The 13,786-nt window shown below is 46.9% G+C and overlaps 1 protein-coding gene across 1 annotated transcript in view; it reads left to right on the top strand.

The window, feature by feature from the left end:
- LOC140393460 (troponin I, slow skeletal muscle-like) overlaps positions 1–10,430 on the top strand; it is a 390,668-nt gene extending 380,238 nt beyond the window's left edge. The window contains exon 10 of the mRNA XM_072479792.1: positions 10,102–10,430. Within this exon, the coding sequence (XP_072335893.1) occupies positions 10,102–10,105 (4 nt within the window). The 3' untranslated portion in view covers positions 10,106–10,430. The remainder of the gene's footprint in view (positions 1–10,101) is intronic.
- The last annotated feature ends 3,356 nt before the right edge of the window (positions 10,431–13,786 follow it).

Here is a 13,786-nt window from a genome sequence, read left to right as displayed (position 1 = left end):
AGGACATGCTTGGTGGGAGAACCTGAGCGAGATTCACAAGAAGAGCTTAGGAAAAGCTCGCAAGCCGATGGCAATCGTGTCCTGTTTGGCACAATTGCGAGGCACAGAGGAGGTCGTTAGGACGCTCCGAAGAGAGAAAGAAGGCATACATCGAATGAGCAAGGTCGATGTCAGTGAGGTAGAGAAAAAGAAATTAGAATTAAGGAGGCAGTTAGCAGCAAAGGACAGAGAGGTGGATGATGCCAAGTGGGCATACCAGTCTTGCCTGACGCACTTAAGCAGCTTCCAATCCCAGTACGAAAAGGCCTATCAGGACACGCAACGTGCAGTCCTGGTACGAGAGGAAACCAAGAAGCAGGTAGAGGCATTGCAGAGGCAGTGTCGTGACCTGAAGGCAGCGTTAAGAGCACTCCATGCTGCCACCACGGAGCAAAGACAAAGCTCATTAGACCACGCAAAGTGCCGGAAGCAGATTGCAGAACTGCAATCTCTGCTTTCAGTTCAAAAAGGATTCCAGGAAACCTTTGGATCACAGCTAGATGAGGAAGGCGGCCCTGATTGGGAAGAATTGAGTGAGACAGCGCAGAGATATGTTCAGGGAACATGTGCGCAGGGAAAGCCCCAGAAGAGAAAAGTGCCCCAACCCCCCACAGAGCAGATAGTTCAGGCTCCAATGAACCCAGTCACCACCCACCGCACAGCCACATCGGACGACATGGAATTTCTGTGCACCACCCCCTTAACAGTGACCCAATTACAGGACGCGTGCGATAAAATCAAACCGTTCCTCCCCACCTCAGACCCCCACCACTTCTTTGCCAGAGTAAAACAGCAGGCTACCATGTATGGCCTGGATGAGCGAGAGCAAATAAAGCTCACAGTTTTGAGTTTAGATCCTTCGGTCGTAGCAGCCCTTCCCGACCCACAGAATGTAGGAGGAGGCACCCTTGCAGAAATGCATACCGCGATCTTGGACGCGATCGGGTATAACCGGGGTGACCCCGTAGATGGCCTCAATAAGTGCAGGCAAAAGAAAACCAAGCGCCCCACAGCGTTTGCTGGACGCTTGTGGATCCATTTCACAGCAGTTTTCGGAGACTTAGACCACGCCCATTTCTCCCCAGACAACATGGCCAAATGGACCCGCACCCTTATCCCCCATGCCACAGAAACAGGACAAAAAGCTTGTGCCAATTATGATCCCTCAGAGGAAGCTCATAATGAGAAATGGGTTGTAAAAAGATTGTCCCGCAGCTGGGAGCAATCTGTTCAAAACAAACCCACGAACAAAAATTCCGAAGAACAGCAAGCAGAAGCAGATATACACACAGTTAAGGCACACCAGAACCCCGCATGGGTAAATGAAAGCAAGAACAGACCCCACAAAAGTCACAGGAATGTTACAACTGTGGACAGTTGGGACACTTTGCAAGAGAATGCAATGCCCCACAAAAGCAACAGAGAGCCCAGCAGACAGGCACTCTAAATAAAACCAGGACAAAGCCAATACATAGCGTTAGCACCCATTCAGATCAGACGGACCTGACCGGAACGGACTGATGGTGTTCGGGCTCCCCCAGTTGGGTCTGCGACACCCTTTGGGATAGGTCCGGCCGACCAGTAGTTGCAGCAAAGATACGGGGACAGCCCATCGAGTTTCCCTGGGACACAGGAGGGTCCCGCACCACAATCAATTCCTCCACCATGTTTCAAAAGGACACGTGGCCCACTACAGCCACCATCACCCTCAGCAGCTTTACAGGCCACTCACAGCAGGGACACATCACAGCCCCTGTACCCATCCAAATCGGCAACATCACCACCAGGCACCCCATAGATTTAGTCGATCTACCCCACACAGCAGAACATGTTTTAGGCATAGATTTTATGAATTCCCACAACCTATCCTTCGATCCAGTCAATCAATGTGTCTGGAGAATGGCAAAATCTGCAAGAGCCCCCGCAACGCTCACCATAGGAGAATATGCAAACAAGATTAGCGCAGTAGGCGAATTTTGGTTTGACCCGACCACGATTAGCACAGACAAGCAGGTTAGGGCAGTTCTACAGAAACACAGGACAGCATTCGCGACCCACAAACATGACTGTGGCCGGATGACTGGTTCCGTTCAAATCAGAGGACCTGACCCAAGACCCCAAAAGCAATACGGATTTCCCCAAGACGCAGAGGGAGAAATCGCAAAAGTGATTGACAGCTTATTAGAGAGCAGGGCGTACTCAGATCAGTAGCCTCCACTAATAATGCCCCGATTGGGCCAGTGAGAAAGCCCGATGGATCATGGCAACTGACCATCGATTACCGGGAACTCAACAAAGTCACCCCCGCAGCAGCCCCCACAGTAGCCACAAGTCCCGAGACCATGCTCAAACAGGGGCTCAACTCACAATACTTTACGGTTTTGGACATCAGTAATGGATTCTGGTCCATTCCATTGGCAAAAGCGTGCCAATACAAATTTGCCTTGACTTTTAAAAATCAGCAGTACACGTGGACATGCCTTCCACAAGGATTCCACAACTCCCCCTCCATTTTCCACCGACAGCTGGCAAATGGTTTGTCAAAATTTTCTCGCCCCGAATGTCTGGTCCAGTATGTGGACGACCTATTACTGCAGACAGACACCAAGGCAGAACACATCGAGCTTCTGGCCGAACTCCTGGAACTCCTACAGAAAATTGGTTGCAAAGTAAACCCCAAAAAGGCCCAGGTTTTGGAAAACAAGGTGATATATTTGGGTACAATTATCACACATGGTAAACGCGAGATCGAGCATAAAAGGATTGACTCGATTGCCAAATTGCCCCTTCCCCAGAACGATTCAGCCCTCCGGTCGTTTTTAGCACTGGTTGGCTACTGCCGAAACAACATTGATGGTTTCGCCAGCAAGGCAGCACCCCTCTCAGACCTCCTAAAGAAAGGAGTCCCCTGGGAATGGCTTCCGCAGCATACGGATGCTGCAGACTCGTTGAAAAGAGCACTCATTGCAGCCCCCGCACTACAAGTTCCAGACCCGCTTTCCCCCTATGCGATAGAGGTAGCAAGCACAGACCGCACCCTTTCGGCCGTGCTCCTCCAGGAACGGCACGAACAGTTAAGGCCCGTGGCTTACACCTCCAGAGTTTTAGATCCTGTGGAGCAGGGATTTTCGGCCTGTGAAAGGCACCTGCTCACAGTTTTCTGGGCAGTTCAGTATTTTTCTTACATAACCGGACTGAACCCCATCACAATCCTGAAGGATGACACCCCCACCCAATTTTTACTGGACGGACAACATAAAGACGGTACAGTCAGTCAAATAAGAGCAGCCAGATGGACCCTTCTTTTGCAGGGATGGGACATCACTGTTAAAAGGACCAAGACCCACACTTTCTTAGCAGATAACCTACAGTACCCAGGCACACCCCATGAATGTGAAATCATCTCACCACACCACAATACAGGCCCCTTTATTGCAAAAACACCCCCCAGAAAGATAGGTAGTCCAACCCAGAGCCCCAAGCACACAGACATGTGCAAACCCATTAGAATATATGTGGATGGATCTTCCACAATATTAGAAGGGAAGCGCATTACAGGATGCGGCATTTATGTCGAGGGCGTGCAGGGACGCGCCCTAGAAGAAATCGCAATAAAACTTCCAGGACACTTAGGCGCACATGCAGCAGAACTAGCCGCCGTTGCGTACATTGTGGATCACCCAGATCCCTTCCCCAGCCCAGCAGACATATACTCGGACATCCTCTATGTCTGCAACAGCCTTACAGAGTTCCTACCCCTGTGGAAAGCAAGAGGATTTGTTTCCGCAGATGGAAAACCCCTCCCCTCAGCCCCATTGCTCCGTCACATTATAGAAAAAGCCCAAGGCAGGACTTTTGGAATAGTCAAAGTTCGAAGTTACCACCGTTCCTCCCCCCCTGGAAATGTAAAAGTCGACGCACTGGCAAAAGCAGGTTCCAGGCACGGATATTTTTGGACAACCCCGAAAGCGCACCAGTGAATGCAGTTCAGGTCTCGCAGACTAATATCGAGGATTTAGTGCAGGCCCAGAAGCAGGATAGCAATCTCAGGGAGATTTTAAAAGGAAAATTTATGGCACCTTACGATAGGTTTAAAAATGCTCTGACCACACATGACGGTGTGATGTTAAAAGACACCCTTTATGTGGTTCCTGAACAGGACAGGAATCAGCTCATTTGTTTGTTCCATGACGGTCATGGACATCAGGGAATTGATCCCACTACAGCCCACCTCAGGCAGCTCTGTTGGTGGCCCAGTTTAAAAGAAGACGTAACACACTACGTTGAGAATTGCCTTATCTGTGCCCAGAACAATCTGGATAGATACGCCAAGAAAGCTCAACTTAGTCACACCCGCCCCGTTAATGGCCCCTGGAATAACCTCCAGATTGATTTCATGGGACCATTGCCCCCTTGCAGGAATGGTTACAAATATGTACTCGTTGTGATAGACACGTTTACAAAATGGGTAGAGGCATTCCCATCCAGAACGAACACGGCAAAGACCACAGCCAAGACCTTAACCCACCACATCTTTATGAGATGGGGACTCCCCCGCAGCATTGAATCCGACCAAGGTTCCCATTTTACGGGACGTGTCATGAAGAACGTCCTCACGATATTTGGCATTACTCAAAAATTCCACATCGCATACCACCCCCAGTCAAGTGGTATCGTGGAGCGCATGAATCGGACCCTAAAATCAACCCTCCGAAAAATGGTCCAGCAAAACAACACCACTTGGGATTCAGTCCTCCCTTTTGCGCTGATGTTTTTGCGAAATACGGTTTCAACATCTACAGGTTACACCCCACACACCCTCATGACCGGACGCCCTATGAAAGGCACAGAATTTTTATTGGGATTAGATTTGACCAGCCCTGAAGTGACAGCCCTCACACACGAGAAAGCAGTAGAACAACTGGTAGAGAATGTTAAAACGGCTCAGCTAGCAGCCGTGGTACGATTAGGCACACGAAAGAAACAGAGCAAGGCCTGTTTCGATAAGACAGTACATGCGACTGAGTTCAGTGTAGGACAGCAAGTCATGCTCTCCGTATACAACCCCAGCACATTCCTGTCACCTAAATATTCGGGTCCGTACTACATTGCGGACAAAGTAAGCCCTTCCGTCTACAAAATAAAGTTCCCCAACGGAAAGACGGCGTGGTTCCATATTAACCAGCTTAAGGCATATGGACCACAGTCGAACCACACACACCACGTCATGCTCGACGTAGCATACCACACCCCGCCCACAGCCAACGTATCCCTACCCTCCCCAACACGCCCACCACATCCACGGACTCAACTCCGACTCCACCCCCGAGCTATACACTCCGACCCGGAACGCCCACAGACTGCAGCAGTAGCGACAGCGACTGTGACTCAGACAATAGCCACAGCACGCCTCCCTACTATACCCATACAACAGGACCCACACCCAACAAATCTGACCACGATTCGAGTGATCCCTTCCTCATCACGTTCCTCAATACACCCCACCAAAGACCACCGCCCTACAATTACGACCCCGATTCCGTCCCCACAGAACTGGACACCACCTTTTGGCACCGAGATAACTCATACAGACTCGTCCGGAATGACGAGATGGATCCCAAATCGCACCATGCAGCCCTATCTGCCCTTATACACTCGAGAGTATGGCATCCGGGAGAAGATGACGACTTTGAGTCTGACTCCCAAAACGAGAACCCCTTTGCGACCCTGTTCGCAACCGATAACTGAGGTGTCCAGATGATGTTTAAAAAGGAACCGCTTGGGAGAAAACGGTGTCCTTTCTGATGGAACCTGCAGCATGTTTAATGTTGTTTGTAGTGGTATTGTTAAATGTTGTTTGTAAGATCGAAAAAAAAATTTCACTGCCCCACGCCACCACCCTTCTGACGCCCACTGGCAGTCAGAGAAACTAGTTTGTCCCGGACACTAGTTCAGAGGAACTAGTTTGTCCACAGAGACTTGTTAATGTCCCAGACGCCAGTTCAGAGGAACGTGTCTGTTGACAGAAACACAGACCCCCGTTCATAACTGCCCTTCTGGTTCGAAGGAAGAACCTTTACGGCAACCCCCCACGATGACTACATTTTTGTCCGTTCTTGTCGGTTGCTCAGGCAGTGGAGACACGGCATTGGGACCTGCCCTGCCTGAGGACCCCCCTCTGGTCAGCTACGCTCGGGTAGAGAACACACGGCATTGGTCGCCGTCCTACCCAGGGATTCCATCCAAATCTTACCCGTCGCGGCCCATACGCACTTCATTTCGGCAATTTTCGTTCAAAAAGTTTTGTTTTTGTTTTCAGGTGACCTTTAGGTTGCCAACCCTGTGCTATTTACATCCTCAAACATTTGGATGGTAAATCGCACAGCCTGCGAGACGGCTCGCACTGCTTCAGTACTTTTAAATGTGTCTTGTCCGGAATATTTGGTTTTAAAAAAAAATGAGGGAGTCACACATGGTGACATGCATTACAAAATAAGAAAAACGGTACCTCTAACTGTCCTCATTGTAAAGGGAGAATTGGCACTGAAGGACAGACATACTAACAGACGAGATATTAAACTAAGATAGTAACAGACACTATGCTTGATCCCACAGAACTCCAGAAGCTCCAGGAACAGAGATGAAGAGAAGAGAAGAGAAGAGAAAGAAAAAGAACCATGAGGACATCCTCCGTGTTGCTCATCACCCTAATGAACATTTGGTTGCGCGCGAATGCGAACCCCCTGACCCCAACTGTCCCCCCCCAGCCGTTAATGATTCACTTCCCCATAGCACCCAGAACCCAGTCACAAGCGACACCACACCATCTTGGTGTGACAGGTTTATAACCTGGTACTCCCTGTCCTACTTAATAGAATCCCTACTAGTATTGGCGATACTCTGCTGCATCGTACAGACTATTCGCCTGAGGAAATGGCGAAGGAGAGCCTACCGCGCTCGCACCCCGGTATATAGGATAAGATCCCCTATTTTCGGTTATGACCAGACCCCCGACCCCCGCGATCTATAATAAAGAACATTCATTTGTGTTCTTTTTGTGAATAAAGAAATGTGTTTCATGAGCGATTGTACAATCCTGAGCTTGACTGCCAAGCCAGGAAAAATGTGAATAATGCTGCTATGATTTTGTGTGTATTGTTTAAGAAGTTAATATGTTTGAATGTTTGAGTGAGTGTAGTTTAGTGAGGACAGTTAGAGGTACCATTTTTCTTATTTTGTAATGCATGTCCCTGTTTTGACATAGCGCCACTTAGAATGTTAGTTAAAAATTTTCTTGCATAGTTATGGTCAGTGTAGAGGCCATAGAAGAGTGCTCGCCGGGTCAGGGAATGAAGACAATGCAGTTATGTGATCCTTCACGCTTCGCATTAGGATCACAAGGAGGGTGTGTAGCCACCTGAGTTGGCCACTTCCCGACTTAAAATGGAGAACCGCAAAGGCTGAAGGGAAATTCAGCCAACACAGGCAAAAACTAGCAGGTGCAAGTTACTGTGTATTAGACTCTGCAAAAACCCAGACAGCATCGATACAAGCAGCCATCTGCATAGTAATGTAGCAGCCATCTACATAGTAATGAGCGATCCCCGGGAACAATTGAAACATTTAAGGTAAACAAAGCCAAGCCAGACTCCTCGGCGCCAGCAGGAGCCAACACAAAAGAGTTTAACGGACACTTAAAGACCGCCCAACGATCAGGGAACAGCTCCAGTATTGGAGAAATCGAACCAAGCGATTAGAACAAAGTCCAATCACTTGAAACCAGGTACGGGGTCTGCCCCGAAAGGCGGGAAGCCCCTGGGGACTATAAAGTAAAGCCCCCAAGTTCAAATCGTTCTTCTTGACAGGGTCACTCAGCAACGCGAAACAACCCTTGACAGTGACCTGTCCGGCAGCCTCCAAAGAAGTAAGTCTCAAGTCAACGCTCGCTACGAGATAGGCGCTCCTAGCTACCAGTCTATACCAGCTTTTGAATCCTGCAGTTTCAGAACCCGAACGAAAGGCCATTTGTTCCCCTGACCTGGTGGGCCAGTCCGAAGCTAAGCATATGCCTGTTAGTTATAGAAATAGCCTAGAAAGTAGAGTTTATGCATGAGTAGCGATTTACTGTGTATAATAAATGTGTATTGATTTGAATCTTATTAATTGGTATGTTGAATTATTGATCATTACTTGAACTTGAACCTCGTGGCGGTATCATAAAGATACCTGGCGACTCGAGAGCAAAGGTTATAAAACAGAGCCAATTGAACTAACCAAAGGTTAGCAACACAGCCTGCTGCTTTTTGTGCCTTATGATGCCCCTGGGGGATGTTCTCTGCAGGGCCTGGAGCTGGAAGTCCCCAGCTGACTTACCGGCGTCACAGGCATCACCGTGTCATCCTGTTCTTCCCGCTGCCCTTGGGATGCTTCGGTGTCAGGAGAGGGGGATACAGAAGAACTGGAGACCACCGTTCTCTTCTTGCAGGCAGGCCCCAGATTAGTCTCCAGCATTTCCTCCTCTCTGACGGTGCCTGCAGGGCCTTAGGGGTCTTCATGTGATGGAGGGGCAGCTGGGGTGAGCTCCAGAGGCCTCTGAGTCTTCAGACTCTGCCAGTCCTGACGCCTTCCCGTTATCTGCACCATGGTATCGCCACCCTCGGCGGTATTCCTCAAAGACTGGGCCACACTCTGCAGTGCCTTGCAATGTCCACTTGCGTCTGGGACATGTCCCTCAGCAACTCAGACATGATGTTGAGATCCTCACCCATGATCGTCATAGACTGAGCTGTGCCTTTGACACCACCACTCAAGATGCTGACATTGTGCTACAGGCTTTCGACAACAATCGCCACCCGAGCAGTGTTAATTCCCTCCTGAATCTCACAGCCATGTCCTTGTATCTGCATCAGCTCTAGGATAACCTTGCCCAGAAGTTTGGCATCTGACTGGGACTGAGCAGAGTCCTGGGATCGAGCAGACATCTGACTGCTGACTCCCTTGGATGTTCTTGCCTCTACCTGATGTGCATCAGCAACTGTGTGGTGAAAATCAAATGGCAAGGCAGTCAGTAATGGCGGGATGCTTGAAGGGGCTTATTTTTGACACTAGGTGCTATTAAGTACTGACCTCGATCTCGTCAACATGCCCGTCGAGAAATACCCTGCCAATTGCCTCCAAAATGACACTTCGAAATGTTTCCTATAAATTGCACCCCTGATGTCTCCATCCAATAGAAATCGGTACTCAGGGTGTAAAACATGTGTAAAGCATACCAATTTAGTAATGGGTTGTCCTGTTCATCCCTCTATTTGCCTGTCCCCAATTTATAGGCAGCTGAAGGATCTTATGTAAAATGAATTACCGATGAGCTGAGCAAGTGTTAGACCTGATCCATTCAGGATTCTCTAGGAGGCCCATGTTACATTCTGGTGCTTGGCCGGATGAAATTAGTGCACTGGAGAACATCTAGTTTGTGACTAGTTGAATGTTTATTGTTAAACATTAATGTGGGTCAGATAACAATAAGAAAACTATCAAAATCTACTAACTACTATTACTATTATTAAATTATCTAACAGCGACTACAAATGTGACTATCCACTATGACAACTATCTCCAGTGTCCCTGAGGTGAAAGTGTCACGTGGTTGTTCTTTACTGCCAACTGCTGGTTGGAGGTCATATCTACTAATATTTACATGATTGCTTATGCATGTCATCATGCTATATCCTTTCAATGGAGCCAGGAAGAGCTAGGCGTGTTCCTACCTCCTCCAACATAGTAATTACATCCTACAATTCTGCTTCCCGTTATTGCAACTCCGGCATGTGAAGACAGCACAAAATGTATTTTCCTGTGCGACGAGCTGTCTGCAGAAGTCCAAAAACCAACATCTTTTGATTCTCAGGCTCGAGGTTAGGATATGTGCTGCTTCTACAGCAACAAATCTGTGGCCAAAAATGGGCTTGGACTGAAAACCATTCTAATTGTTAAATGCTTTGATATTTGATCACCAGACATTGTACAGTAAGCTTTTCTTTCTCTCACACATGTAACTTCCAGATGATTTTGCATCAAGCAGTTCAAGAGGCTCCTACCTTCACCAGCTTTATATGCTTGCATTTCTCTGCATTTGAAGAAGTCTGGAATTGCTTGAAGAAAACATGATGTGCACAGGAGAGAAGATAATGAGGAATATTATTTTTAAGACAAACAAGTTGAGCTGACTAAAAGACTGCTCTGGTTTTCTGCATTTGGTGTAAATTAAGATAAGATTCAACTAAATTCACAGCCCCTGGAGAATGATATAAATAACAGATTCTTCTTTTAAATTCATTGTTTTATACATCCCGCTGGTGCTTAGTGCAAGAGCAATAAATTTTAAAATACTTGGTGGTTGGTGTTTGTGTAGCAACATTTAATGCAAAGCAGTATACGGGTTGAAATGAGATTCTCAGGCTTGGAATGTTGCTTTATCAGCTCGAGCTGCCATCAAAACTGAGCACACGCATGTTTCCTGCAGAATGCCCAGGTAAGCAATCATGTATGATGATGAAGAAGGCCAAAACATTAATATGAGCAGACACCTTTAACAAACTACAGAAACGGGTAGCAAAGGAGATTTGTTGTTTCGAAGAACAGAACAAAAGAGGTGAAACTGAGGGCAGCACGGTAGCATAGTGGTTAGCACAATTGCTTCACAGCTCCAGGGTCCCAGGTTCGATTCCCGGCTTGGGTCACTGTCTGTGCGGAGTCTGCACCTTCTCCCTGTGTGTGCCTGGGTTTCCTTCGGGTGCTCCGGTTTCCTCCCACAGTCCAAAGATGTGCAGGTTAGGTGGACTGGCCATGCTAAATTGCCCTTATTGTCCAAAAATTGGCTTTAGTGTTGGGTGGGATAACTGGGTTATGGGGATAGGGTGGAGGTGTGGGCTTGGGTAGGGTGCTCTTTCCAAGAGCCGGTGCAGACTCGATGGGCCGAATGGTCTCCATCTGCACTGTAAATTCTATGATGATTCTATGAACTGTTTTGGCTCGGCTCATAGAAATATAGAATACAGAAGCAAGAGGAGGCCATTCGGCCCTTCGAACCTGCTCCGCCATTCATTATGATCATGGTTGATCATTAAATTCAATACCCTGATCCTGCATTCCCCCCCATATCCCTTGAACTCTTTAGCCCCAAGAGCTATATCTAATTCCTTCTTGAAATTACACAATGTTTTGGCCTCAACTACCTTCTGTGGTAACAAATTCAACAGATTCACCACTCTCTGGGTGAAGGAATTTCTCCTCACCTCAGTCCTAATTACCCCTTATCCTCAAACTATTCTCATTCTTGGCTGAGGTCCTCCATAGGAACACAAAACAATTCATAGCATAGAAGGAGGACACTTGGCCCGTGGTTTCTATGTCAGCCTAATTCATATTCTAGCTCTTGTTCTGTAAATTGTGACACTTAAAGTGTATATCCAAGTGTTTTCTAAATGTGTTGATGGTTCTATTCCTATCTCTATTATGATCCCAGACCAGACCCCAACAGTGACTAGGACACTGGATAGAAACCCCAATATTTTACTTTAGTTTTGTAAGACTGTGAGGAAAGGGTACCTTGCTCCAGGAGTGATTTCACACAAAATAGGGATATGGGATATTAAAACAAACTTTATTGCTAATACAGCATTAAAATATATATTTTTTTAAATGAAAAAAAAGTCCAGTTAAGAGTCAATTTAGCGTGGCCAATCCACCTATCCAGCACATCTTTGGGTTGTGGGGGTGAGACCCACGCAGACACGGGGAGAATGTGCAAACTCTACACGGCCAGTGACCCGGAGCCGGGATCAAACCCAGCTAACCACTGCACCACCATGTCACCCTGTATTAAAATACCTTTAACACCCGACAAGAAAAGCTTACAATTATCTGTTAAACAATGCTAATCAATACAGTGGCACAATAACCCTTAACTGCTATCTTTATTTCCACTAAAACAACAAAACCATCTCAGATCCCAATCCACTTTTAAATACAGTTAGCACTCAGGAATACTTGCTGTTTAGAGATGCCTTGAATACTCCACTTTGAGAAAGAAAGATCTTTTGACTGCTTGAAAGAAAAAGACCTTGCCACCCTCACATTGATTCTGTATACACCTCCCGCTGCCTCAGGAAGGCAGACAGCATTATCAGAGACCCCTCCCACCCAGGCATTGCCTTCTTCCAGACCCTTCCATCAGGCAGAAGGTACAGAAGTCTGAAGACCAGCACATCTAGACAAATGAAACAGCTTCTTCCCCACAGCTACTATACTCCTCAACGGCCCCCCTCGGACTGATGTGTTCCCTGTAAGAACACTGTTCACGATGCCTTATGCTACTCTTGCTCATGTATTTGCTTTGTTTGGTCCCTTGTTCCGCACTGTAACCAATCACTGTTTGGCGATGTACCATTTGTCAATGTTCTCTGTTGATTATTCTTTTTGTCTACTATGTACGTACGGTGTACGTTTCCTCGGCCGCAGGAAAATACTTTTCACTGTACTTCGGTACATGTGACAATAAATCAAGTCAAATCAAAATCTGATACCCTATCAGAATAACACAGAATCTCTGACTTTCAGAAACCTTTGCAGTTCACCTTGCAGCCAAAAAACTAAAATCTCTGCCTGTTGAATCCTGGTAGCCTAGCTCCTCCCATTAACTACCTCATTTCACTGAGCTGAACCGCAATGTCTCTAATTATCTGTTCTGTAGGGAACCCCCTTAATCTAAAATAAAAGTCCATTCGCCAAAACATTGACAATGCTTGAATTGCTCCTCTAGCTCCAAAAAGCCTTGCCGTCTTGCAAACCAGGATTTTTAACACATTATTGCAGCATTGATACACACACTAACTCTTTTAACTCTTACTGCACCAAATACATACAGCACAATATTGCGTGTACAAAATTTCTCCTCTACTTCCCTTTCATCATTCTAAATTTAAATGTATGCCCCCTGGTTCTTGACTTCTCTGCTGATCCAATATCAACCCCACAATAGTTTATTAATAATAATAATAATAATAATAATAATCGCTTATTGTCACAAGTAGGCTTCAATGAAGTTACTGTGAAAAGCCCCCAGTTTGTGACACAAGCAAGAACAGATACCAATTTTCAAGATAATCGGGCTGAGATTAAGAGAAATTTCTTCATTCAAAGAACTGTCAATCTTCTGAATTTTCTACCTTGGCGAGATTTGGATGCTCCATCATTTAATCTATTTAAGGCTGAGATATTTGATTTCTCAAGGAATGAGCAACTGGTGGGAAACTGGGGTTGCGGCAGAATATCAGCCAGGATCAGCCTGAATGACAGAGCAGGTTTGATAGGCCATGGTCTATTCCCCTCTTATATTCTTATATTCAGGTCAATCATTCACTCCTGCCTGTTTCTTACCAACAGAGATTTTGGGTATGATTTAATGGAAATGAAACAGAGTCCCTTGTCGAGAGCATTTAGCTGGGTGTTTACCGGCATGGCACATGCAGCGCCGAGAGCAAAGCCACTATCAAAAGGGGCTCTGCTCCACTCGCCAGTGCAGGAAGAGATTGTGGTGCCATTTTTAGAACCCCACCATGGCCTCCGAACCACCCCCCTCCTAATGCCCCAACTCAGCTATAATGGGATCTTGGAGTCCCTCGCACCCCACTTCATAAGGTTAGGGAACTCCCAGGCCCTATCCAGGTGTGGGTAAAATGCCACCTGG

Source organism: Scyliorhinus torazame, chromosome 17 (genome assembly GCF_047496885.1).
Source record: "Scyliorhinus torazame isolate Kashiwa2021f chromosome 17, sScyTor2.1, whole genome shotgun sequence".
NCBI classification, from domain to species: Eukaryota; Metazoa; Chordata; class Chondrichthyes; order Carcharhiniformes; family Scyliorhinidae; genus Scyliorhinus; species Scyliorhinus torazame.
Note: the sequence above shows the minus strand (reverse complement) of the source record. Positions and strands in the feature narration are given on the sequence as shown.